Raw genomic sequence first — 26,129 nt, 5'->3', positions numbered from 1 at the left:
TTCATCTTCCCTGTGTTCCTTAGAGAAATAAACATCATATACACCCAGGTGATTATTTAAAAAAATATTCTGATGAAGATTTTAATTTCCTCTTTACTATCCACAGATATGCCACAGCTTTCAAAAATGTTTTTTTTGTTTGTTTATTTGTTTTCTTTTTTCAAAGTGTCCTGTAAACTTGGCTCATTCTCCACTGGGTCTGGAGACACCACACTGACCTGACTTCTGTCACACTGACATTACCGTTTCACTGTGCTAATAAAAAAAAAAATAAAACCATATAACTCTTTAAACATGAACAGTTAAAGTGGGAGGATATGTCCATTCAGTAACCTGGGGGAGCTCAGTACACTAGACAGAGATGACAAAGACTTTGCACTTTAAAAACATCAAAGCGTAAAGTAGATGTTCATTTCCAGCGTTTAGAGTTACTGTGAGGTCAAAGACTCATCCAAAGACAAAGAGTTGATTAAAGAGAAATAAAGTGATTCCAGATGGAAAACCACACAGACTAAATAACAGGAGAAAATCCACTGAACTAAAGACATTTAGAAAAAGCTGCTCATCTCTGCACTGCCTGACAGCAGTGTAGGATTGTTGAAGATGAATAAAATTAAAAAAGAAAAAGAGCTTGGACCTTCACCCCCCTGCACTGAACTCGAGCATTTTTGGTTTATTCAACTTGTTTGTTTTTAGAAATAAATATTTAGTGTAATTCTGTCAAATTGGTGTTGTGATCACTATAGCAACCAACAACTCCTGTAACCAGTAAGTTCAAAGAAACAGCTGTTCAAACACTGCTGAATAAACCAATTAACTAATGAAAAGCTTATTAATAATAATAATAATAATAATAATAAGTATGTTGATAAAAATGTGGTGCAAAAGAAAGACCCCTAATGAAGAGAGGACAAGCAAAAGAACAACAGTGGGAAAATAAGTGTTTTAAGAAAGAGAAAAAGAAAGCAAAGAAAGACAGGATAAAACTAGCCCTCTTCCTCTGGTGAGTTTGTGTCCTGTTTGATGTTATGTGTTCAGGCACCAGTGTGGGTTCACTTTCTCCTTTTTTTTTTTTTTTTTTTTTTGTTTTTTTTGTCATCTCTGTCCTCTTTGGAGCTGAAGTGCGTGTCTCAGTATGTGTACATGTGTGTGTGTTTGCGTGTTGGTGCGCGCATGTGTGGTGTGTCCTTAGGAGTCCCACAGAGAAGGGTGTGTTGGTGGAGACTGTTGAGTGTCGGAGCATTCTGAAGTCAGTCTGTCTGCGTCTGCAACTGCGTCATCTGCATCTGCTGTGTCCTGAGGGTGAATGATGAAGAGGAAGATGAGGACATAGAAGATCCTTTAAGTCCGTCCGTCCTGGCGTCCGCGTGTCCATGTGTGCCTTACATGGCGAGGGGGGCTGTAGCAGGGCTTGGTGGAGCAGCGGTAGAGGAGGGGCCGTGTTTGGCGGGGGCCAGTTCCAGGAGAGCACGCACTGTCCCAGCCACCTGGGCTAAACCCCGCTCCTCTAGGATATGGAGAGGTAGGCACAGCTGGCTCTGTGGTTCACACACACACACACGCACACGCGCACGCAATGAAGGGAAAGGAACAAACAAAATAGGAGAGATAAAAAGGGGAAAAAAACATCAATGGATGAACAAATATTAACAAAAAAAAATAAACAAACAAACAATAACAACTTAAAGTAATAATGAAATGTCAACTTAAAAATGAGCATATGTTTAAATCAGGCAAAATATGAGGGAGAGATGATACACATAAAATTGGCATGGAAGTGGGGAAGGGGGTGGGGACAGGGGGCTGGCACAGGGCGGGTCACTGGTCTGGCCTTATTTGGAAGGCCAGTTAAAACCACTCAACATCTTCTCCTGGGGGAAAAAAGTTTCCCATAACAGCAGGACAGTAAACTGATATTCTGGATGAAAACAGACAGAAGCCAAAAGTGATCTTTCTGAGGACTTTATTGTGAAAGACTTTTGGGCAGAGTCATAAGGTAAACAGAGAACTGGAGATAGGCACATTGTACACACACACACAGAGGGCAGATCAACACACTCGGTGTACTATTTCCCAGTAAGTCCACACACACACACACACACACACACACACACACACACACACTTCCTCCCTAAGATGGTGAACACTCCTTAGATCAGCACTATGTGGACAGATTCTGAGGCTTAACTGGGTTAGCCAGGCCTTTTTGGTACCGAACATCTCCGGGGTAAGAAAAGTGTGTGTTTGGTACGCTGGTGTGACTCTTGTAGACAAGTCTAGTGTAGTCACTAGTGTTTGGTGGATGTTGGCACTCTGCATCGGATTCAAAACAGCAAGTATGTGACAAGCTCCTGTTCTAAGCCTCAGTTCTCACACCGTAGAACCGCTGTGGGCAGTAGTGAAGGCAGATCACTTGCTCCACTTGCATAAATCAAAGAACACGGCAGGGCAGCTGGGGTTAGACCCAGTCTCTCAGTTGTGCGTTAGCATCGGTCGAACAGACTACAGCTCAGAGCACCTTTAAAAGGACTAAAACCCTCAGTTTTATTCCTGCAGCTGTACATGCTGATCCCAGAACAGTCCTGTGTGCATGTCTCTTCCTCGTGCACATAACAGCAGCAGGAGGAGAAAAGTCTAATCATCTGCAGTGACCAGCACTGTGGTGTTTCTTACTGAACTACAGACAAACTACAAATGCTTTCTCTGTGCTTGTAAAACCACTGATCAGGGGTGTTGTGGAGAGTTAAGTATATTTTGAGGTGTGTGACCATGGCGATTAACTGGGGGAGTTGTCTTTAATGAGTGTGAGTATAAAACCCATCCTCATTAAGGCAGGGGAGGACAGACCTAGCAGACCTGGGGCATGCTGACTGTAAGGCACAGGCATGGGGTTGGACAGAGAGACACAGCCAGCGAAAGACAGGTCAGTCTCCAAAGCTTCTCCTGTCTCTCTCTCAAAGGGCTGGAGGATTTCATCTTCCTTTACTGGCTATTAAGGTCTGTAATCCCTCATAAACATCCAGTAAACAGCAATTTGAAAAAACAAAAAAAAAAACAAAACAGGCTTCTGAAACACAGCCCTGGACTCACATCTGCTGTGGTATAAGTCACAGCGGGCGGAGCCTGTCATTCAGAAATAAACAGTGAATACTCATGTGGACGGTTTCACCAACATGTGCCCATGTGTGTGAGCCAGGCCTGTAATGTACATGTGTTTGTACCATGTGTAACCATGTGTGGTACACAGACCATGGTCTGGTTAAGAAACTGATAACCTCTCACTACTCACACACAGTCAGTGACCAATCCAGAGCCCCACACAGAGAGTAAACATAAAGCCTAACTAATCTAAGCCCTTCATCGTTTGAAACCAGCAGCCGAACAGAGAAGTCTGAATCAGTGAGAAGGACAGATCCAGCACTGTTCAAAACAAGGTTGGAGATTTCCTTTTTCCTTTTGAATGAAACCCTGGAATGCGGAGTCATTTATTTTTTAGCACAGACTAACATGTTTTGCCAAATAAACGAAAGTGAAAATCACTGTTGTCCTTTCATTGCTATAGGAATAAAAAGCTGTAAGCTTAAGATAGATGTGGTTACTGAAGTATAAGTTTGGTAAGTTACAAGATTAGTGCCATTAAACAGATAAACACAAACACACACACACACTCTTGGAGGCTATGATGCGTCCAGCTCCATGTGCATGTGCGTGACACTGTAGTTCATGAGAGGGGCACCAGGTGGCAGTAGAGAGCACAGAGGAGGGACATGAGGGAGAGGTAGAAGAGTGCAAAGCCAGCCAGGTGGGCTTCAGAAGAGGAGGGCAGGAGAGGAGGTGCAAACGACAGCAAGGCCTCCACCATCCTGAACACAGCTCCTCCTTTTCCCTCCAGCACCTCCGTCACAGAGCAGAGTCTCCCCTGGCCCAGAGCAAGCGCAACATGCAGACGATGGCACAAAGGCAGGGAGATAGAGGGAGTCATCAGACAGACAGACAGGTGAACATGATGGGAGGGAGTCGTGAGACAGACAGACAGGTGAACATGATGGGAGGGAGTCGTCAGGCAGACAGACAGGTGAACATGATGGGAGGGAGTCGTCAGGCAGACAGACAGGTGAACATGATGGGAGGGAGTCGTCAGACAGACAGACAGGTGAACATGATGGGAGGGAGTCGTCAGGCAGACAGACAGGTGAACATGATGGGAGGGAGTCATCAGGCAGACAGACGGGTGAATGTGATGGGAGGGAGATGGAGGGAGATGGAGGGAGTCGTCAGGCAGACAGACGGGTGAATGTGATGGGAGGGAGATGGAGGGAGTCGTCAGGCAGACAGACGGGTGAATGTGATGGGAGGGAGATGGAGGGAGTCGTCAGGCAGACAGACAGGTGAACATGATGGGAGGGAGTCGTCAGGCAGACAGACAGGTGAACATGATGGGAGGGAGTCGTCAGGCAGACAGACAGGTGAACATGATGGGAGGGAGTCGTCAGACAGACAGACAGGTGAACATGATGGGAGGGAGATGGAGGGAGTCATCAGGCAGACAGACGGGTGAATGTGATGGGAGGGAGATGGAGGGAGTCGTCAGGCAGACAGACGGGTGAATGTGATGGGAGGGAGATGGAGGGAGTCATCAGGCAGACAGACGGGTGAATGTGATGGGAGGGTTTGTGGTCAGAGAAAAGGACAGAAATGACAGGGTGTGAGGAACAAGCATCATGGTGCAAGGCACAGAGCAAAATGAAGGGATGGGGGAGGGAAAGAGAGAGAGAGAAAGAGAGAGGGAGAGAGAGAGAATATTTAGTAACACAGTGTTAAAAGCTCAGCTAGAAGAGTTTTAAGTGCAAAGATAAGCAGGCAGAAAGGAATCCGTTGGCATGCTGGACATCACAGTCTGAGTATAGGGCTGTACTCTCTCCACACCGCTCCCCACACCAGAGCACTGGAGAGTCTGTACACATCTGTGTATTCATAAAGACTGGGACAAAACTTACCTGTTACAAAGCAAATTCATTTTCTGACCAAGGGCACAAAGGACTGTGGACAAATTGTGTGTATGCCAAAAGAATTTTCTTATATGCAAATCTTTCATACCAACAAAGCACAGGCAGGGACAAGAAAGAAATCTGGTCCTACCTGTGGGACGCCAATTTTGCGGCATGCCTCCAGGAAGTTCTCCACGTTCCGCCGGCACTTGGCCATCGTCAGTTTCGGCTATAGAGAAAGAGAGAGAGAAGAGAAGAGAAATGGATGACCCAGTTTCTCATTCATCTGTTAGACAGGACTGCACAGACATACTCACACACACACACACACACTTACCACAGCAGGTGAGGGCACATGGATGCTGGGTACGGAGCGCGGACGCACATGATTGGCTAGATGGCATAGCACCACCCCATCAGTGAGTGCTGCCCCCAGGTCACTGGGCAAAGTCACTTTGAGTCGGGACTCAATGTTCTGCAGGAGGGACACCAGAGAGAGAGGACACCAGAGAGAAGTGAACAGTGTCATAATGTCATCGGTCTTAAAGAGAACAGTGTAATGATGTCATCGGCCTTCAAGAGAACAGTGTAATGATGTCATCAGTCCTCAAGAGAACAGTGTAATGATGTCATCAGTCCTCAAGAGAACAGTGTAATGATGTCATCAGTCTTAAAGAGAACAGTGTAATGATGTAATCGGTCTTAAACAGTGTCATAATGTCATTGGTCTTCAAGAGAACAGTGTCATGATGTCATCAGTCTTAAAGAGAACAGTCTCATAATGTCATTGGTCTTAAAGAGAACAGTCTAATAACGTCATCGGTCTTAAGCAAACATTGTAATGATGTAATCTGTCTCAAGAGAACAGCATAAGAATGTAATCGGTCTTAGGAGGAGGGTGTAGCGTACGGTGAAACAAACCTTCCGTAACTGCTCCACCAGTTCAGCCTCTTCCCCAACAGGACCCTGGGATGGAGCAGGTGTCCCTGCCTTAGGCTCTGTTCTCTGGACCCCTGACTCTCCTGCACACACGCACACAGGAGAGAGGAAGATGAAACATTCTATTTAAAACACTAACGCACATGTAGACATGTATGGGTGTAAGTCTTTTCATTAGTGGGTATTTCTCCCTGTTCTGTCTCCCACTGGAATGACAGTTATGTCACAGCAGGACGGTTGGAGGGGGGCCTGGTTCATGCCTCCTCCCTGAATACAGATGTCAGCATCTCTTCACACCCAGTGAGCTGCACTGTTCACTCAAACCTCCGCAAAACTATAATACCTGCCCTCTAGTGGCTGAAAGGAGAATGACCACTGTTATCCCACCCACCCAGAGGAGCAGAGATGTCCATTCACACACAGCTGAGACTCTCAGAGCCAAAAATAACATCCAAAAAACATCTTCAATCAATTCTGCTTCAGAACAGCATATCCAGTTTAGGTAAAATTAAGATTAGAATATTAACAGGCTTGTCATAATCAGGGGAGAATATCTGCGCAGTTCTCTAACAGAGCTGTGTTTTTCAGAGATGTAACTTCAAGTACACACAAATTTCTGGTCAATTTTATACCAACTAAGCAAAAAAAAAAAAACCCCTCAAAAAACAAAACCCATGACTGACTTCTGTTTCAGCTGTAATTAGGTGCAATGTCAAATGAAATCATTTATAGATATTGATTTCCTGCATGTGTGTTTCCTGTGGCTGGTGTGTGGTGTGGTGTTGATCTGTGAGGGTAAACAGCACACTGACAGAGCAGAAGCAAAAGCCTGGCCTGGCCTGGGGTGGAGCCACAGCCAGAGTCCAGAGTCTTCCCGCACTCTGTCTGTGACACCCCCCCCCCCCCAAAAAAGCTGTGGCCTACTGTACCTCTCTTCTTCTCCTCTCTCTGGCTTAGGCGGAACAGGAAGCTCTCGGGACGTGGGGCAGGGCCACGGCAGGTGGGCGGAGCTACAGGGCCAGGGAGAGAGGGTGACTGGAGTGCTGCAGATGACACAGGGAAGTTTGGCAATGCGGGAATGTAGTGTGAGCGAGTGTGACTGGGAAAACCGCCACAGATGGGCAGAGGGCGGGATTGTGCATACGTGTGTGTGTGTGAGAACAGCACAGGTAATAGTGCGAGGTAGTGTTATGTAAGGCAGCCTCACAGGGCCAGCTCCTATACAGCACTTCACCTGAAGAGGGAAATGACTTTCTGATTTTAGAGTGCTTTAATGAGTGAGTCAGGATGAGGAGGCAGTTGAAAATTAGTAAAGGAAATTAGAGAAAGCCGAGGTCACTGAGGTTAATGGCCCTACTCTACGTCAGATGAGGCACAGAACACAGAATCTCAGAGTGAAAGACCATGTCATGCAACACACCAGTACTGTCCCATTCACTCCAGTATGGACCAGTACAGACCTACACATACACCAACAGAGTGACCCTAAATCACAACATCTGATGTTTCAAACACACATCTACGCCCTAGAGAGTTACTGATGGACAGAAGGAGAAGGAGAGAAGGAGGGAGCTGTCAGAGCAGGCAGGAGTCACAGTCACAGGTGAAGAACAGGAGCCCAGAGAGCTCAGACCACTACAGTGTCACAGCGCCATAGAACCATCAGAGCCGACACAGCCCGCGGTTACTATGACAACATTAGCATAACGACCGACAGGACCCACAGCAAGGGATTTTCTAGAACAGCCCGATAACTTGTGTGAGACAGGAGAGGGTTTTTGTTTTTTTTTTGTTTTTTTTACACTGGTTAATTTTTTCTTGTTTGTTTTTTTTGGAGTGATGAAACACAACCATATAGAGACACAAAACATGAGAACATAACTTACCAGTATGAGAGAGAGAGTCTTCTCCTTGCTGAGTTTGGACAGGAGCGCAGAGGAAAACACAGAGAGAGAGAGAGAGAGGAAAATATGTGACTGACTCAGGTTAAACACTCTGACAAATAAAACAAGCACACACACGTTACAAAGTGAAAAAGATCAACACCAGCACTGTGGATCAATCTGTTACTGCTGCTGTGAAAGTCTACTGTTAGACATCTTTACATAGACTAATCTATTCAGTGTTTATTGCAGGAGAGACTTCAGCTGATAACCACTGAATGGAGCCAGTTACAGTGCCATACAGGATGCAATACCTGCAGAGGACAGGAGGGGGCAGTGTCTGAGCCCTGAGAGACACACCCATTCACTGCCAGCCCAGAGAGGGACTATCAGAGCCAGGAGAGGGAGAGAGAGAAAAGAAAAAGAAAATGAAAAAGGGCACTCTACAGAGAGAAAGAGAAAGAGACAGGCAATAGTTTTGAAGTAAGTATGACAGATGAGAGAAAGACATTTAAAAGGCTGTAGAAGAGGAAGGAGGAAAGGGGACCAAGCACTAAAAAAATCCCACAGCAAACAGACATAAAAGTAAAGAAACAAACAAACAAAAAAATTAAGATGAGGAAATAAAAAGAAACAAGATGTTGAAAAAAAAAGTGTTCATGTGTTTCATTCATTTCACCTGTTTCTTTATTACCACAGACAAATATTTGTTTTGACACATGTCGCTCCATAGAACATGCAGCACAGACCCAAACCAGCAGAGAAAAACATGCACAGATGGACTAGTGTGGTCTGTGATCCACTGTAAACGTGACCGAGAGAGTATCTGCATGTGTCTGTGTAAGCAATAGACTGAGTGTGTGCGTGCGTGCGTGCGTGCGAGAGAGAGAGAGAGAGAGAGAGAGAGAGAGAGAGAGAGAGAGAGCAGAGGAAAATCATTAGTTAGACTGTGGTGTGAAAACTGGTTAACATGAAATAAAGATCTTCATTTAAACACCTCTCTCATCAGCTTCTCTTCATACTGAAGTCAGTATGTCTGTTTGTATGTGTGTGTGTGTGTGTGTGTGTCTAAGACAGCTCCATTCATGCAATCCAAGTGCAGATGGCGAGATACATCATCTCAAACATAAAGTCTGACTAGCAAGACTCAGATGACCTGGTTTCCTTCTTCACAAAGGAAAACATCCATACACAACACATGGATATAGAAAACATCCATCCAGGACAAAAAGAGCAGAGAGAGAGAGTGTGGGAAACGGGGTCAGAATGTGTCACCTGCTTGTGAGTGCCTGGTCTCCTCTTTATAGTGTTGGTGTGTGAGTCTATCTCAAAAACCATGACCGCCTGGTCACTCTGACGCAGGGAGACGGGTCAGAGAGAGAGACAGGCAAACAGACAGACAGACAGGAAAGGGAATAGAGACAGAGCAGAAGATAGAGAGAGCAGAAGGGAAGATGTATGGGGCAGGCGTGTTAAAAAACGGAAGAAAGAGGATGAGGCTGTTGATCAATAGCAGGTTAGTAAGAGAAAGATCCAGAAGAAGAGAACGATTAGGTTTCCTAACGGATACAAGTGGAAAGCAGCTAAAACCTGACGAACTTTTAACTGAATGAGTTAACACATACCTCACAAACGCAAACTGTTTGATTAGTATAAAACACAAAACAATCTGAGTAAAGGGACAAACAGGACAACATTAGCAAGGACTAGAAAAAGGATCCATCTGCTAGTGAGACTGGCCAGCATGAGTGCAGAGTCCATTAGAGGTGGACGGAGCAAGGCGCTGTTGGGTTGCTGAGGCTAATTTGATTGACAGGCCAAAGAGGAGGGACAGTTTTGTATAAAGAGGCTTTTACCATGAAGAGACCAGAGTCATCTGTGTGAGTGGAGCGCCTAGAGGGGCAAACGGCCTGACAGCAGAAAAGATGCAGTATAAGTAAACACACCCACATATACACAGGCAAATACGCTCACTGATGTTTCGATAAAATCATCTCTTTATCACGGCCACTGAGGATCAACACCTCGTATGTAACACTATAGACCATAAATCAAACAACCGTCAGCAGAGTATGTGTGTGCACTCACCTCATTAGATGTAGGACTAAGCTTGGTTGGGCTCTGAGCTGATTTCTGTTGGAGCAAAAACACACATCCATAGTTTGATCGATCCATCAACAGAAACAGCTTCAAAGAATTGTTCAGAGTATGTAAAGGTGTATAAAACATGCGTACGTTACTGTGCATCACGGGGGTGGTTCAACACCGACCAGTCCCTGTAAGTGACCTATACCTTTGTGATAGCCACACTAAGAGACATCAGTGCGTGTGTGTGTGTGTGTGTGTGTGTGGTGAAGGGTACAGGTGCACGTGACCTCTTACCTTGGCGTAACTCATGACAGTGTCTCTCTGCATGCTGCGAGATTTCTGTCTCTCCTCGTCGTACCGCTGGGCCATCCACTGGGCCTCCCGTCTCATGCGTTCCACACCGGTGACAGCGCCGCTACCGGACCCTGCAGCACCCGCCGTGCTTCTCTGGAGACGGAGAGGAGAGAGGAAGTCCAGTCAACAAACCAGACACACACACTCACAGTCAAAGATACATACACTCCCACTCACTGACACAGACACTGACACAGCGACACTAACAGTTATACTATCTGACACAGACACTCAGTCACAGACACAGACGCAGACGCAGTCGCAGTCACAGATGCAGACGCAGAGACACTAACAGTTATACTATCTGACAGATATTCACAGTCACAAACACAGTCACATACGCAGACGCAGACACAGACACAGACACAGCAACACTAACGGTTATACTATCCTACACAGACAGACACTGACAACGTCACCCACACAGTGACACTAACAGTCATACTACCTGATACAGACAATCACAGTCTCTGACACAGACACAGTAACGAACAGTCATACTATCTGACACAGACACTCAGTCACTGATACAGTCACAGATACAGTAACTGACAGTCATACTATCTGACACAGACACTCAGTCACTGATACAGTCACAGATACAGTAACTGACAGTCATACTATCTGACACAGACATTCACAGTCACTGATACAGTCACAGATATAGTAACTGACAGTCATACTATCTGACACAGACACTCAGTCACTGATACAGTCACAGATACAGTAACTGACAGTCATACTATCTGACACAGACACTCAGTCACTGATACAGTCACAGACACAGTAACGAACAGTCATACTATCTGACACAGACATTCACAGTCACTGATACAGTCACAGATACAGTAACTGACAGTCATACTATCTGACACAGACATTCACAGTCACTGATACAGTCACAGATACAGTAACTGACAGTCATACTATCTGACAGACACTCAGTCACTGATACAGTCACAGACACAGTAACGAACAGTCATACTATCTGACACAGACACTCAGTCACTGATACAGTCACAGATACAGTAACGAACAGTCATACTATCTGACACAGACACTCAGTCACTGATACAGTCACAGATACAGTAACGAACAGTCATACTATCTGACACAGACACTCAGTCACTGATACAGTCACAGATACAGTAACTGACAGTCATACTATCTGACACAGACATTCACAGTCACTGATACAGTCACAGATACAGTAACGGACAGTCATACTATCTGACACAGACATTCACAGTCACTGATACAGTCACAGACACAGTAATTGACAGTCATACTATCTGACACAGACACTCAGTCACTGACACAGTCACAGACACAGTAACAGTCATACTATCTGACAAAGTCACAGATATGGCAACTGACAGTCATACTATCTGACACAGACACTCACAGTCACTGACAGTCACAGACACAGTCACTGAAACAGTATCGAACAGTCATACTATCCGACACAGACACTCATAGTCACTGACACAGTCACTTAGCCTCTGAACTTCACACAGGCTGTGAAACCCATGCTTGTTTCTCTAACTTGACCACACATCTTAACTGGTACTTTTAAATTATATGTGGGAACGTGTCAGTCCTTCACTCTGAAGCAGTGTATTTTTTTTTTTGAAATCACCTGCAGGGCATAATGGAGTGCATGAGCAGTTAGAAGGATCATATAAAAGGAGGTGTATGGTCTGGTAGAGGAGTGCCAGAAAACAGCAGCGTGAGGACAAGTCTTCTCTTGCCTGATGCTTCAGCATTTACCTGTTAGCCCAGATACCTCAGCATTACTGGAGCCTCACTGACCTGCCTGTCACATTACAGCTGCTGCACTCATGACGTGCGCGCGCACAAACACACACATAAATACATCACTACTGCACTCATCCATTATGTGCACACACACGCGCGCGCGCAGACACACACACACACATACACACACACTTATGTTAGGTTGGTTTCCAATCATTAGGATGAGGAAAGTTGATTGACTGATTGTTGATGTGTTTTAATATTTTATTTGCGTACACCTGACTAATCTAATCTGTCACCTCTCAGTCTTGATTACAAATGTCTCTCAAATCACATTATCTCCAAATCCATCCCTGCCAGCCAGCCCCTTCCCAAACATTTATTTCTTTTCCTGCATAAATATTTCTGATTGGGCTCATTTCCTCATTCCTGATTTCAGTTTGTGATCAGAATTCTGTGACTGAATGATTACGGTGGGGTTTTTTTTTGTTCATTTAATGGTTTATACATTGATTGCTGATTTCTGTGACAGGATGATTCGAGTGGTTTGGGGGTTTTATGTTGATTTCTAACTTCTGTGATTGGATGATTAGGGTGGTTCTCATGGTTTATTTCATGGTTTTTACGCTGACTGCTGACAGAGATACCTGTGTGGTGTATGTAAGAGTGTGGAGCTGCAGTGCACACAGGAGGCTGTGGAAACGACACAGTCTTGTGACCCAAAGGGACCAGTACCTGGCCGTGTGCGGACGACAGCGAGGACAGCGATGAAGAGGAGCTCCCGTCTCCGGCACTCCTGGGGCTGGGGAGGGGTTTGACAGAGAAAAGGAAAGAGAAATCATTTATGTTATGGAAAGCATTCGTGGCAGAGTGGCTTGTAGCAGCACGTAGACACGTTTACATGTATCTGCTGCAGTGTGGGAGAGGTGTGTGTCAGTGCAGATACCTGTTATGGAGAACAGCGTGTCGCCTTGGGTCATCCGTTCTCGTGTCTCTGAGTGAACTGGACTTTACCGGTGAACCCTGAAATGTACGAGCCACAAATCAAACAAGATTTAACCCAGCAAGGTTAAAAAGGGAGGCTCCATGCCAACAAACAAAACGGTCTGAAAATAGTTTTGTTTTTTTTTAAGTTATGTGAGTTAGGGTTACTGTCAATTGTAAAACATCCTGACAATACATTGTGCTATGACTTCCTTCAAAAACAGCTACATATGTACACATTTCTGCTGTACACTGAATATTAAACACATCTAACACACACACACAAACACACACACACCTACATCTGTCAATCATTCAGATGCAGACACACTCAGTCACACTGCACAGAGTAAACGGTGAAAAACGCACCTCTCTGGTGATTCGTCGTTCGATATAGGCCATGAACTGGGAACTGAGACTGACTGACTCCGCCCTTCGGCCCCGCCCATCCTCCTCCTCTTCTTCCCCTGTACAGCTGTCTATAAAGTCTATCTGCTCGAGCTCTGATTCCACTACACATTAACACACACACACCACAACACACACACACACACACACACACAAAACACAAACAGTGAAGTTGGAAGACAAAGTGAGAAACAAACCAACGAAGAAGAAAAATATCACAAACATAAACACAAACACACACACACACAGAAATTCTCTTACTATCAAATCACATAAACCATGAAGTATTACAACACACAATCTCTCCCTCTCTTTTTTTCTTCTCCTCTTACTTGTGCCATTGGCCATGATGGAGCCCGTCTTCTCCTCCCTGTCTCTCTCTCTGTCTCTGCGATGGCGCTGTTCCTTGGTGATCTCTGCCACTCTCAGCGGCAGGTCCGACAACTCGTCCGCTGGCTGTACAGACACATGTCAGAGACAAAAAGGCTGACAAAGTAAGAGGTAAAGACAAAGAAGAATAACAGTCCACTGAACTGGGTAAACAAAATGACAAAAGTGATAAACAAGGGAGTCCAGATACTAGAGAGTACAGTTGGCCGTACCAAACAACACTAACCATAACAGTTTTTGATTGTGGTAGGTCAGGAGAAACATCCTCTCAAAAATGCGATTTTAATTTTAAACAAAACAGCTAATGGTAAAAAAATGCAGGATTTAACCCACTGCCATGTGTGTAGTTTAAATGAATCTTAGAAAACCAACAAAGGATTCAATTATCTGTCTGCAACAAGAGGAGTGGAACTGAGGCCTGCTGCTGCTGGACGTGTGAATACATATATATACGTGTGTGTGTGAGTGTGTGTGTGTGTGACCTACCTCATTGCCTGACCATCTCTTGTCTCCACTGTCAACGCTGTTGAAGCCAGAGTCCAGCGCCCCGTACGGCCTTCCAGGATACAGCTCCTCCACGCTGGACCAGAAAACGACATGAGTCAGAGAGAGTCTGTGTGTGTACCACTGAACTGAGTGTGTTGACTGGGAAATGTGTGTCTATTTACCTAACAATTTCCCAAATGACTCCTCAAGTAAGATCCCATCCCTGTTTGTCTCTGGACCATCCAGTTAGACCATTAGACTTTATACATCCCTGCCTGTCCCTGGACCATCCAGTTAGACCATTAGACTTTATACATCCCTGCCTGTCCCTGGACCATCCAGTTAGACCATTAGACTTCATACATCCCTGTCTGTCTCTGGACCATCCAGTTAGACCATTAGACTTTATACATCCCTGTCTGTCTCTGGACCATCCGGTTAAGGCTTGTATTGTGTGGTGCAGTTCTCTGAGGGTCTAACAGAACAGAGCAGAGTAAACTCACTGTGTGTGTGTGCTAAGTGCCAGTAAAACAAAACCAGTTTGCTTTTCTCACCAGGACCCAAATCCCAGCGGCCTCCTTTCGTAGTCGGGAAGATCAGGTGCTGTCTTACACGCCTCCATGTTCAGATACTTAAATATGTGGATTTTCCCCTTTATACAGATCTACAGACAGATAGAGAGCAAGACACATGTGGGACATTCCTGAGGGGGGAAAAAAGCTTCATGGAAAAGTTTCTGAACATGAAAACAGCCCCTCAGAGTCAGATCTGGACACAATATGGCTGAGTGAAAAACCAAACCTTACACACGCCAGTAAACCACAAACACCATTCATCTTCTGATTCTAAACACACAGCTCACTGAAGCTATTTACTCTTATTGCAGACCGAACAAAAGCATAACGCAGTCTTGTAATTCTCTGATTCTAAACATTCAGCTTTCTAAAGTTATTTACCGTTATTTCATACCAAACAAAAGCATAAAGCAGTCTTGTCATTCGCTTTGTTGCTGTAAAGAGAAGGGTTATCTGAACAGGTTCAAAGAGAAAAGAAGGCGCAAAGTAGCTAAGGAGAAAAGCAGTGGAAGATGGCGGTGAATTCTCTATACAGCCACCTTAAACAAATACCTGGCACTCAGACTCTAACAAACACAGTCTAACATGAACATGCATTTGTTCAGTCTAGCTTATGGGTAAACATATTTCAGACAGTCTTGTCCAGTAAAGACCAGTTAAAGTCACTGGGGCAGAGCTGGCTGAGAACTGGTAGCAGAGTCTTGTTGAGCTCAGTGGTGCGGCTGAAAATGAAAGGTTTCAACTCTATCACGCTGCTCTGAATCAGGCATGGTGAGGAGGGCAAAAGAACCTTTCTAAACACTATTTTTCTCAAAAACTATACGTCCATAATTTCAGGTTTGAGCCTTGAGTGAGGCGAGCAGGGTGACACAGGAAATGGTTAAATGAAGGCTGAAAAACCATCTGTAATGCAAAGGAAATTTATTCATATCATATTTAAAAAAAGAAAAAGTCTGACGTCAGGAACCGTACCAGTTTTTTCCACATCAAAGGCCTTACAGCCACCTAAACTCCAGTTATTTGCATATTGTGCCTGATCCCTAGTGCACACATGGGGGGATGTGTGCCTGTCTGCCTGTGTGTGTATGCGCACTTATATGTGTGTGTGTGTATGTCTGTGTCTGAGCGTGTGCATGTCTGTATGTGTCTGTGTGTATGTCTTTATGTCTGTATGTGTGCGTCTGAGTGTGTGTATGCCTGTGTGTGTATGTGTATGTGTATATGTGTGTGTGTGTTACCTGTGCAGGGGGGCTCTGGAGGGGGTTATTTTGTGTGTATGTGTGTGTTACCTGTGCGGGGGGGCTCTGGAGGGGGTTATTTTGTGTGTATGTGTGTGTTACCTGTGCAGGGGGGCTCTGGAGGGGGTTATTTTGTGTGTATGTGTGTGTTACCTGTGCGGGGGAGCTCTGGAGGGGGTTATTTTGTGTGTATGTGTGTGTTACCTGTGCAGGGGGGCTCTGGAGGGGGTTATTTTGTGTGTATGTGTGTGTTACCTGTGCGGGGGGGCTCTGGAGGGGGTTATTTTGTGTGTATGTGTGTGTTACCTGTGCGGGGGGGCTCTGGAGGGGGTTATTTTGTGTGTATGTGTGTGTTACCTGTGCGGGGGGGCTCTGGAGGGGGTTATTTTGTGTGTATGTGTGTGTTACCTGTGCAGGGGGGCTCTGGAGGGGGTTATTTTGTGTGTATGTGTGTGTTACCTGTGCAGGGGGGCTCTGGAGGGGGTTATTTTGTGTGTATGTGTGTGTTACCTGTGCGGGGGGGCTCTGGAGGGGGTTATTTTGTGTGTATGTGTGTGTTACCTGTGCGGGGGGGCTCTGGAGGGGGTTATTTTGTGTGTATGTGTGTGTTACCTGTGCAGGGGGGCTCTGGAGGGGGTTATTTTGTGTGTATGTGTGTGTTACCTGTGCGGGGGGGCTCTGGAGGGGGTTATTTTGTGTGTATGTGTGTGTTACCTGTGCGGGGGGGCTCTGGAGGGGGTTATTGTCCAGTATGATGCTCTGCAGGTGTCTTAGTTTGCGATAACACACAGGGATGGACGTCACCTTGTTACAGGAAAAATCCAGAGAAACCAGAGGCAACTCTGCCAGCTCTGAAGGATTAAAACAAATAAAAAACAACAATAAAAACAACATTAATTCATTAAGAAAACATTTACCACACTGTCCTGAGTCTACATTCTGAGAACCCACTGCCTGCCAGATGGGTTCCCCTTTCAAGTCTTTGTTCCTCTACAGGCTTCTCTCTATTTCAGTCCAAGGGAGTTTTCATTGCCACTGTGGCCCTATTTTTGCTCTCGCTGGGGGTCTAAGTCCTGGTAACCTGTAAGGTTGCTTTGTGACACTGTCCATTGTAAAGAGTGCTACACAAGTATATTTGTGTTGAATTGAGACTGAGGACACATTCAGGCTGAAAGTGTGTCAGTAACTATCTCTACACATCACTACTCTTCTGTGCTCTCCCACTGATGCTAAACAGGAAGCTCAACTATTTACTCATGAAAATATATTTCTTTTCTATTTGAGCTTCGACTTTTTCAAATCCACTTTTGTTTTGACATTTCTACAACATTTCTCACCTGTCTGACAGGGGCTGCTAAGAGCAGTGTGTGTGTGTGTGTGTGTGTGAGAGAGAGAGAGAGAGAGAGAGAGAGAATTTTGTGCTTTGAATAGCATTAGAAATCTTCAGACAATTCAAATCTTGAAGCACCAGTCCTGTTCTATTCTCACACCCAACACACTGCCAGTGTGTATTGACCCCCCCCCCCCAATCCAACTAGACTCTCAGGTTTTACACAATGCTGTTTGTTTTCAGCTGTCTGAGACTGTTTACTTTAGTGTGGTGCATCATTGGCTGTTTCATAAACTGTTTTGTGTTTCTGAAATATGACCAAGCCCTGTTTGCCATTCAGAGGGAGATGATGCTGCATGTAAACATGACTGTACAAATAACCCAACACCTTCCTTTCTAAAGAGGATGACTTCATGGTAAAACACTGAAGGATCACTTGGCAGAGCTGATGATTTTGATCGTCACGACTATGCAGTGGGCAGAGTCCAACAGACATACAGCATTTGGCACTGAAGTCAGTCAGATGTGTGTGTCTGTGTCTGTGTGTGTGGTGTGTGTGTGTGTGCGCGGAGAGTGTGAGTGTGAGTGCATGTGTGAAATGTGGCTATGTGTTGTGTGTTGAATGTGTGTGTGCATGCTGTGTGTGGAGTGTGTGCATGTGTGTATGTGGAATGTGTGTGAGTGTGCATGTGCAGAGGGGCAGACTCTGACCGACAGGCAGCCGGACTAGATGGTTCCTCCTGATGTTGAGGTCCCGTAGCGACTCCAGCTGGCCAATCTGAGGAGGCAGGGTCTGGATCTCATTACAGCTCACGTCCTGCAGGGGGCAGGGACAGAGAAGAGAATGGTGAAACTGATACAGTACTGCAAACAACCAGTGCTTCTGATATCAAAGCAATGAACTCCATACAAAATAACTGACAGTGTCTCTTGAATGAGATGAGAATGTCTAGTGCGTGTGTGTGTGTGCAAGTGCATAATATTTTTCAATAGAAAGCAGCACTGGACAGTAATAATGCAGACTTTGGCAAAGGTAACAGATCCCACCAAAGGTTTTCATTGGTAATTTGGGTTTCCTATGTTTGTAGCAATGGTAACAACGATTTCAACAAACTCTTCAACTAAAATCCGTTTCCACTTCTCCATTCTCAGCAGGTTCACACTCCAAACAGATTATAATCTATAAAAACCAGTAGCCTAAACACAGATGGAGGCGACACTGCAGACAAATCTCCACTGACCAGTTCAGTAAGCTGCCTTAACTGGCCCAGTTCCTCGGGTAGGGAGACCAGTTTGTTGTTGCATGCGATGAGGACTTTAAGAGGAAGACTGCACACTGAAACCGGAAGAGTGGACAGCTGGTTCCGACTGCAGACAGGAGGGAAGAAAAAAAAACAACAGGAAAGAAAAAATGAAAGACTTTGTGTTGTTTTAGAGGAGTAACAATCTGGGATGTAGCCAGCTGTAACACTACATCATATTTCTTTTCTGACAATCATGACTGGCCAAAACATGTCATTAACAAAAGAGAAGTGTGTGTTAACTGCCGTTCTGGTAGAACATATTGATAAACCTGAGCATCAACATTACTAGACTGTATCTCGGATAAAACAGAGCAGATTAATTACTCACTGTTTAGACGAGTGTTAGAGTTTAAGGGAGGTTTGTTAAGTAGACAAAGGTGGGGTGTGTTAGTGATAGTCTGTGGGTACTTCTGTACGTGTGTGTGTGTGTGAGTGTGTGTTTGTGTCCCTGTGAGTGACTGTATGTGTGTCTGTTCCTCTGAGTGATCGTATGTGTGTTAATGCATGTGAGCAATAGCATGTCTGCACTTCTGTGTGTGTGTTTATGCATGTGAGTGATAGCATGTCTGTACTTCTGCATGTGCGTGTGTGTGTGTGTGTATGCATGTGAGCGAGAGCGAGTGTGTACTTCTGTGTGTGCGTGCGTGTGCGTGTTTATGCATGTGAGTGGTAGTGTGCATGTATGTATGCATGTGAGCGAGAGCGTGTGTGTACTTCTGTGTGTGTGTTTATGCATGTGAGTGATAGAGAGTGTGCGTGTGCGTGTGTGTGTGTGTATGCATGTGAGTGATAGTGTGTGTGTGTGCGTGTATGCAAGTGGGTGATAGTATGTCTGCACTTCTGCGTGTGTGTGTTTATGCATGTGAGTGATAGTGTGTGTGTACTTCTGTGTGTGTGCGTGTATGATTATGCATGTGTGTGTGCATTTATGCATATGAGTGATTGTGTGTGTGTACTTTGTGTGTGTGCCTGGCTATAAGTGGCCATATGTGTGTATTTCGGTGTATGCGTTACCTGACGTTAAGGTAGGTAAGGGCCTGTAGATTGATCAGACTGTCGGGTAAAGACCGTAGGCAGTTCTGATACAGGTTCAGATGCTCCAGCGACACAAATACACACACCTCCAAAGGCAACTCCGACAAACGGTTACGGGACAGGTCTACACAAACAGTTACACAAGGGAGACAGAGAGGAGACACAGAGAGAGAGAGAGAAAAGAGAGTTAGATTAGATAAAGGACATGGATTACATAAGAGTGTTAAGCAGAACAGCGGGTCCAGTTCCATGGTTGTCAGAAGAAAAAACTGACTCAGAGCTGTAGAGAACGAGTTGGACTCCTCTCTCGTTTTTGGCTGTCAATGATCGTCTCTCATCTGCAGGTGGGCAGAAGAGGAGAGAGCAGCTGTCCAGCATATGTTACTACAAACCAGGGGTCTCACAGTCTCAACCGTCAAAGAGAGAGACAGCTCTAAACCCTCAAAGAGCCGCTGCATATATATATATATATATATATATATATATATAAAAAGAGAGAAAGAGAGAGAGAGAGAGAGAGAGAGAGAGAACTGTCTGTGATCCACTGTAAATGTGACTGAGAGAGTATCTGTGTGTATGTATGTGTGTGTAAGAGAGAAGCAGGAGACTGAAAGTGTGTGTGTGGGCCTGTGTGTGCATGTGTGAGAGAGAGAGAGAAAGAGAAAGAGAGAGAGAGAGCTGAGAAAAACCTTGAATTAGATTGTGGTGTGAAAACTGGTTAAGATGAAATAAAGATCTTCATTTAACCACCTCTCTCATCAGCTTCTCATTTTTTGAAGCATTCGAGAAGAAAAACCAAGAAAAAAGAAAAGAAAAAGAAAGTCTTTGGGAGTGGTGAAAGTGGCTGTATCTAATTTTAGCCAGCAGTCTACATTAGAAGCACCTGAGACAGTTCTCCAGTCCAACTTTTCACTGACCCCTCCACTGAACTGTCAGTCTGTTCACACCATCAAAAACCATCATCACTCACAGCTTTCACTGCCTACTGACAATGGCCTGGCATGTCTTCAGCTTCAGATAACACTTTTTATAGACCCACTCTCTGTCCCTCTCACACACACACACACACGCACACACACGCACACACACAGACAGTGACAGCTGGAAATAGACACCACAAGCTGACAGAGAGATAAAAACAGATGTTTTGGTCTTGAGCATTCTCAGAGAGCAGTTGTAATCATATCTAGTCAGATAGCAAGAGCACGCTGAGACAGAGTTGGAATATTCCTCCTCTCTGTGTATGAACTGTCCAATCACAAGCCTCTGGCCTCCATGTGCTACACACACAAGCAGTCTGTGCGTGTAATCGTCCTGTCAGGAAGACTACACGGGGATTTTGTGTAGTTACCAAAACTTCGCTCTTTAATATGGACTGATGTGTTGCAAAAGGAATGTGTTTGTTCAGAGTAATCTGAATGTCTTTCCCGTTCAGACGTGGCAAAAAAAAAGAACGCTGTAATCGACTTGCTCAGACATCACACTTATGCCTGTAATTACAGGAATTCACACTTTATTTGAAATTTGTTTTTGTTTGTAATGTTTGTCATATCATGTTATTCTATAGTTACAGCTGGAATGAACTAATGGATTTCCCATCTCCGTGTCTATATTTATCGGAGTGCAGCTGTGTGCGGGATGCAGAGTTTTTTTAGATACAGGAAAACATGGCCGACTGCACCATCTGCTTCTCACATTCAGCTCCTCTTCTCCACAGGATGACGTCCAAACATTATCACACAGATTGATAAGACATCACACCAAACTCAAACGACTTACAGACCAATAAACTCCACATACAAACACACGCACATACATACACACTCGACACGCACACACACTCACAATTTCAGAGGGCCCATCAAAAACAATGTGTGACAGCTGAATGACTGTAAAAATCAAAGTCAGATTGACTGTATCTGTATCTGTAAGAACTTTAACAAGGCTCTAGTTACAGGCACAGGCACAGGAGTTTTCTCATAAATCAGTGGACACCCAGGGAGTTAATGTTAATGACTCAAACACATCATGAAGGAAAACAACAACAACAACATCAACATCATCATCATCATCATCATCATCATCAACGTAAGCAGTGGCTGGAAAGGTCACGAAAAAGGTCGTGAAATGTGATTTGTTTGAGTGGGAGGCAAAGTCTACAGCTGAGAGACATTCGTTTCTCCCAGTGTCACAGTTACATCCATCTATCACAGCAGTGCTGGGCTGACTGTTTAAAAACATTACTGACATGCTGCTGTCTATGAAAAAAACCCCAAAAACGATATCGGCTCGTCACACTCATCCCGAGTCTTCCGTCTGTATCTGATATAGCTTCTGAATAATGAAAACGATCATTCAATTATTCAAAAACAGTCTGGGAAGCACATTGTGATGAGAACTCAAGTGGGATTGTGCCGTGTTGAGATTTGTCAAAGTGTATGTGATAATCATGACAAGTTTTTCAATGCCCTAGAACATTCTAGGCCTGTTGATTTGAGTGGAAATATCTCTTGGTGCTGAGGAGACAGAAGAAATTTACAACACATCTGTATCAAATCCTGTTTGAAATCACAGTTAGACGGAATGACAAGTAAAACTGCATATCGCTGACATGTGACATTACAGCACATCTCAGTGTCTGGAGAGACTGCAAAACTTTTCTATGTGCTGGGAATATTTTACTTTTTAATTCAAATATGAATATTACTGTTTACAGATATGTAACATTATTTCATATTTGTCAATTTTCAATGCCTTTGTTTTCAAAAAAGTTTTTCAAAATCTGCTAGGTTAATAAAAGGACACAGTCATGTAACATCAGCCTGCTTAAACTGACTGACTTCATCCTCAATTTAAAAACACCATATTAACAAAGGATACTAACGGCTAAGCAGAAATGAGACGACCAGCTGCTAAAGTAAACAGGCTTGTCTCCTGCATGTTTATGCTCCTTGTATTACATAATCTTGATGTGACTCGCAAACTAATTTGTCCTGCTCTGGATAATTAAAGTAATATGGTCTGTTTTCTCACTCACTCACAGTCATAATATATCATCTGTGGATGCAGATGAGGAGGAATACATGTGACTAATTTACGATTTTAATGTTTTATTTGTGCTTGTGGTTTTAATGTTGTACTTCAGTGGTCAAGTAAGGAGTAATATACAGCCTGTGACTTCATCAAACACTCTTTAATATCAGTCAGATCAAGACGGAATGATTTTCTGACACAGCAGCCCTCAAACACATAAATCACACTACTCATGGCTGTGCTTTTACTATTACTGTGATTTCTATCCAAATATACAGAGAGTTTAGACGGCACAAGTCTAGAGGACACATTCGACAGCTCGATGGGCAACAAGGTGTATACTTTTTCACTTTCTTCTGTCTCTTCCTTCCTCATCTCACTTCCTGTTTGTCCTTTATAAAGTCCTGACACTGAACTAGGCATAACCCACACACACACACACACAGACAAACACACACACACAAAAAGAATAACCATGCGCTCCAATTCCTCAACGTACAGCACACACAAACAACATTGACGTTTGGAGCCCTGGGCTGGCTGCTCATTGAAATATACATAACCTATCATTTCTCTCACATAAAGGACTCTGTCACACACTCACACACACACACACACACACACACACAAACATAGAGCAAACACTATGACACAGTGTTCCAAATCAAAGAATGGATGTGACTCATATAAAACATACAACATACTAGTAGGTTCACAGAAACAACAAACAATTCATTTACAGTGATGGGTCATTCCCCCTCCCAGCCCGTAACAGGTGTGTCACTCTGCAGAGAGCTGTAATTGTTTAGAGAAGAGAATAGGCCATCGGCATTTTTATCTCATTGGTTTGGGGGTTCGAGCAGGGTTAGTATCTGTCCTATTAAATGCCTTCTGGCTGTTAAGTGTTGACAAGATTAAGTGTTCTCTTCATATGACACTCAGCAGACATCAAAACAAAAGTGTGTGTGTGAGAGGCCTGTGTTTGTGGAGGAACATGAGCTCACCCCCCCCCCCCCCCCAACTTCCTCCTAATCATTACACTGTTCATCAAAATGGCCATTCATCTTATTTCAACTTCAATAATCTACCATTCACAGTCCTCACAATGCAAAAATAACCATCAAACCCCAATGCAGACAGATTACTGCTGTCAAACAACCATCAGCCCAGCTCCAGGCCCAATCAAATCTTCCTATTCAGACCCACAGCTCTCCTGTCTCAAAGTAGCCCTGTTACAGCCACACAAAATGAGGCCCAGTTCAGTTATCTGACTCTGGAGAACTTCTGCACAGAAATATGCCTGTCACTCCGACACAACAAAAGGAAGCTGGCTTTGATTTGATCAGCTGTGGCATCTTAAAACGACCACACCCTATGCCCCATTACAAAACAAAACAAAACAAAACTTCTTAACCCAAGCACACGACACATAGTCTGTTACCACATTTAGAACATATACAAGCAGAGCATTTAAGTGTCAAATTCGGAGGCTAATTTTACCCCTGACCTGTGATGGACCCACACTGAAGCTGCAAGGGTGCCCTGACAGGGTCATAGCAACGCAGACAATCAATACCGACCCAGATCCACACAGACACCCTGTACACAACAGCCTACGACTCCAAAGGGAATCAGGGTTTTCTGCTATACAAAACGTTTTGTACCGAAGAGTCTGTAATTGCTATTTTCAGAAGGAATCCATGTCTCCTCAGTAAAACGCTCAAATTAGGCTGGAAAATGCTGGCATGCCCGAAATAACCAGTGAAGGAATGAGACAGACAAACAGGAAGAGCAAACAGACTGTGTAAGCGAGAGCGAGAGAGAGAAGGACGGGGGAAAGAGAGGAAGATAGAGAGATGGTCTGATGGTCTGAGTGTGTTGGTTGGCCTTGTTAAACTGTCCAGCGGCTTTTAGTAACACTTCGGAGAAGGTCCAACTCGTTGTCTGCCACAATCACACATACACTGTAACTAACATAACGGGACTGTATCGGATGAACTGTGAGCGACAATACACTACAAAAATAAACCGAACAGAAAGAGTGAATCCCATTGTCCAGCAACCAGCTACATTATGACAAAATCTGAAAGACCTCATAAGCGGAAATAATGGAGCCACAGACGTATAAACATTCCCCAGACGCTCCAGTCTTTAGCAATGCATATCATTTGCGTCACTAGTTAATTGTCCGTGTGAACGCACTTGACAGCAAACATGAATGACTAACTGTAAAAAGTTTGTTTATGACTTTTCACGTGCTGATCGTCTACCGAAAATAAAGATGGGAGCATTTGCTTAACCCCTTGTTACGAAATATCACTGCACCCTGAGCTATTTTAAGTTTACTATAAATGTACAGATTTGAGAGGCAGTAACTGATAAACGAGTCGCCGTAGCCCTACACAACTTGTGTTCATAGCTGAACAAATCAGCGAGCTAGCCGCCTAGCTAAATAAAACTTTTCAAAACTCAGGATACGATACAATGTCACTTAGACGAGCTTCAAACGTAAAACGACATTCTTTTTAAGCTTGCCGATTTAACCGAATTCTGTGACTTTACTGAAGCTGTCTACCAGAGGTGCAAAAACAAAATCCGCTCTACCCACACACCCATGTATTCCAACTCGTGCCAGTGCTCCGCTGGCTAGTGTTAACATTAGCAAATCTTACAAATTTGTTAAACCATGATGATATTGTGTTCCTACAGTTTATTTGCAACGTTAAATATCCAATAGAGCATCAGTGTGCCTTGGGAAGTCTCAAATAATTGGATTGACACGGGAACACCAAGAAAACAATAAGTCCGCGACTCTGTAAAACCTGAGAAGCACGAAGAGTTGGGACACATTCTCGGCCCAGGCTCCCCTCGCTTGCGGGATACATACCGGCCCGAGTCGTGTCTGATAGGTCGTGGTTGGCGGCGCTCCTAGGGAACTCCTTTAGTTTCCTGCCGCTTAGATTGAGGCAACCAGTCGCCGTGGCTTCGTCCAAAGCCCGGTCTAGTGAGCGGTTCCATGGCACATGCCCTGGTGCAGTTACTCCATTACCAGGGGCTCCAACCGTTCCGGGATTGCCAACAGCAAAACTGGGTACGGTACTCTCCGCAGAGAGCAATACCGAGGCCGCCATTACACTGCTAACTCCCACTAATCCTCACTGTCCCACAGGCGCAACATTGTAACTACGCAAGCGCAGCTACTGTGAGCGAAGGCCAAACGGTCTATGCTCCTAGTCCTCTAGCGCCACTCAGTGCCAGAAACTTTTCCAAGATGATCAGCATGAGTGCAAACTACACTATCCCCCTGGACTCATTTTAACTACTGGATGGTAAAGT

General features: G+C 44.5%; 1 protein-coding gene across 1 annotated transcript; it reads right to left on the bottom strand.

The window, feature by feature from the left end:
- Positions 1 to 1,071: 1,071 nt before the first annotated feature.
- lrch3 (leucine-rich repeats and calponin homology (CH) domain containing 3) lies at positions 1,072 to 25,924 on the bottom strand. The gene is made up of 19 exons (XM_030764802.1): positions 25,681 to 25,924; positions 19,740 to 19,884; positions 18,663 to 18,789; positions 18,133 to 18,238; positions 16,806 to 16,942; positions 14,833 to 14,942; positions 14,279 to 14,372; positions 13,735 to 13,858; positions 13,364 to 13,506; positions 12,957 to 13,033; positions 12,746 to 12,812; positions 10,193 to 10,345; positions 9,899 to 9,943; positions 9,667 to 9,720; positions 7,814 to 7,841; positions 5,910 to 6,010; positions 5,326 to 5,463; positions 5,140 to 5,217; positions 1,072 to 1,538 (listed from the first exon to the last, which is right to left on the bottom strand). Exons 1-19 carry the CDS (start codon positions 25,922 to 25,924, stop codon positions 1,383 to 1,385), a joined length of 2,127 nt encoding a protein of 708 aa, XP_030620662.1. The 3' UTR covers positions 1,072 to 1,382.
- Positions 25,925 to 26,129: the final 205 nt, after the last annotated feature.

The sequence above is a fragment of the Chanos chanos genome, chromosome 2, assembly GCF_902362185.1.
Source record: "Chanos chanos chromosome 2, fChaCha1.1, whole genome shotgun sequence".
In the NCBI taxonomy this organism is placed as follows: domain Eukaryota; kingdom Metazoa; phylum Chordata; class Actinopteri; order Gonorynchiformes; family Chanidae; genus Chanos; species Chanos chanos.
The sequence above is the reverse complement of the archived record's forward strand: the minus strand, read 5'-3'. Positions and strand labels throughout refer to the sequence as shown.

What these genes read in the sequence shown, in the direction of transcription:
- lrch3 (XM_030764802.1), bottom strand. Translation starts at nt 25,924, where the DNA reads ATGGCGGCCTCGGTATTGCTCTCTGCGGAGAGTACCGTACCCAGTTTT. An exon ending in CTTACCTACCTTAACGTCAG is followed by an intron (nt 18,790 to 19,739) that starts GTAACGCATACA and finishes TCCTGTCTGCAG; the next exon opens with TCGGAACCAGCTGTCCACTC. An exon ending in GCAAAATTGGCGTCCCACAG is followed by an intron (nt 1,539 to 5,139) that starts GTAGGACCAGAT and finishes TGTGAACCACAG; the next exon opens with AGCCAGCTGTGCCTACCTCT.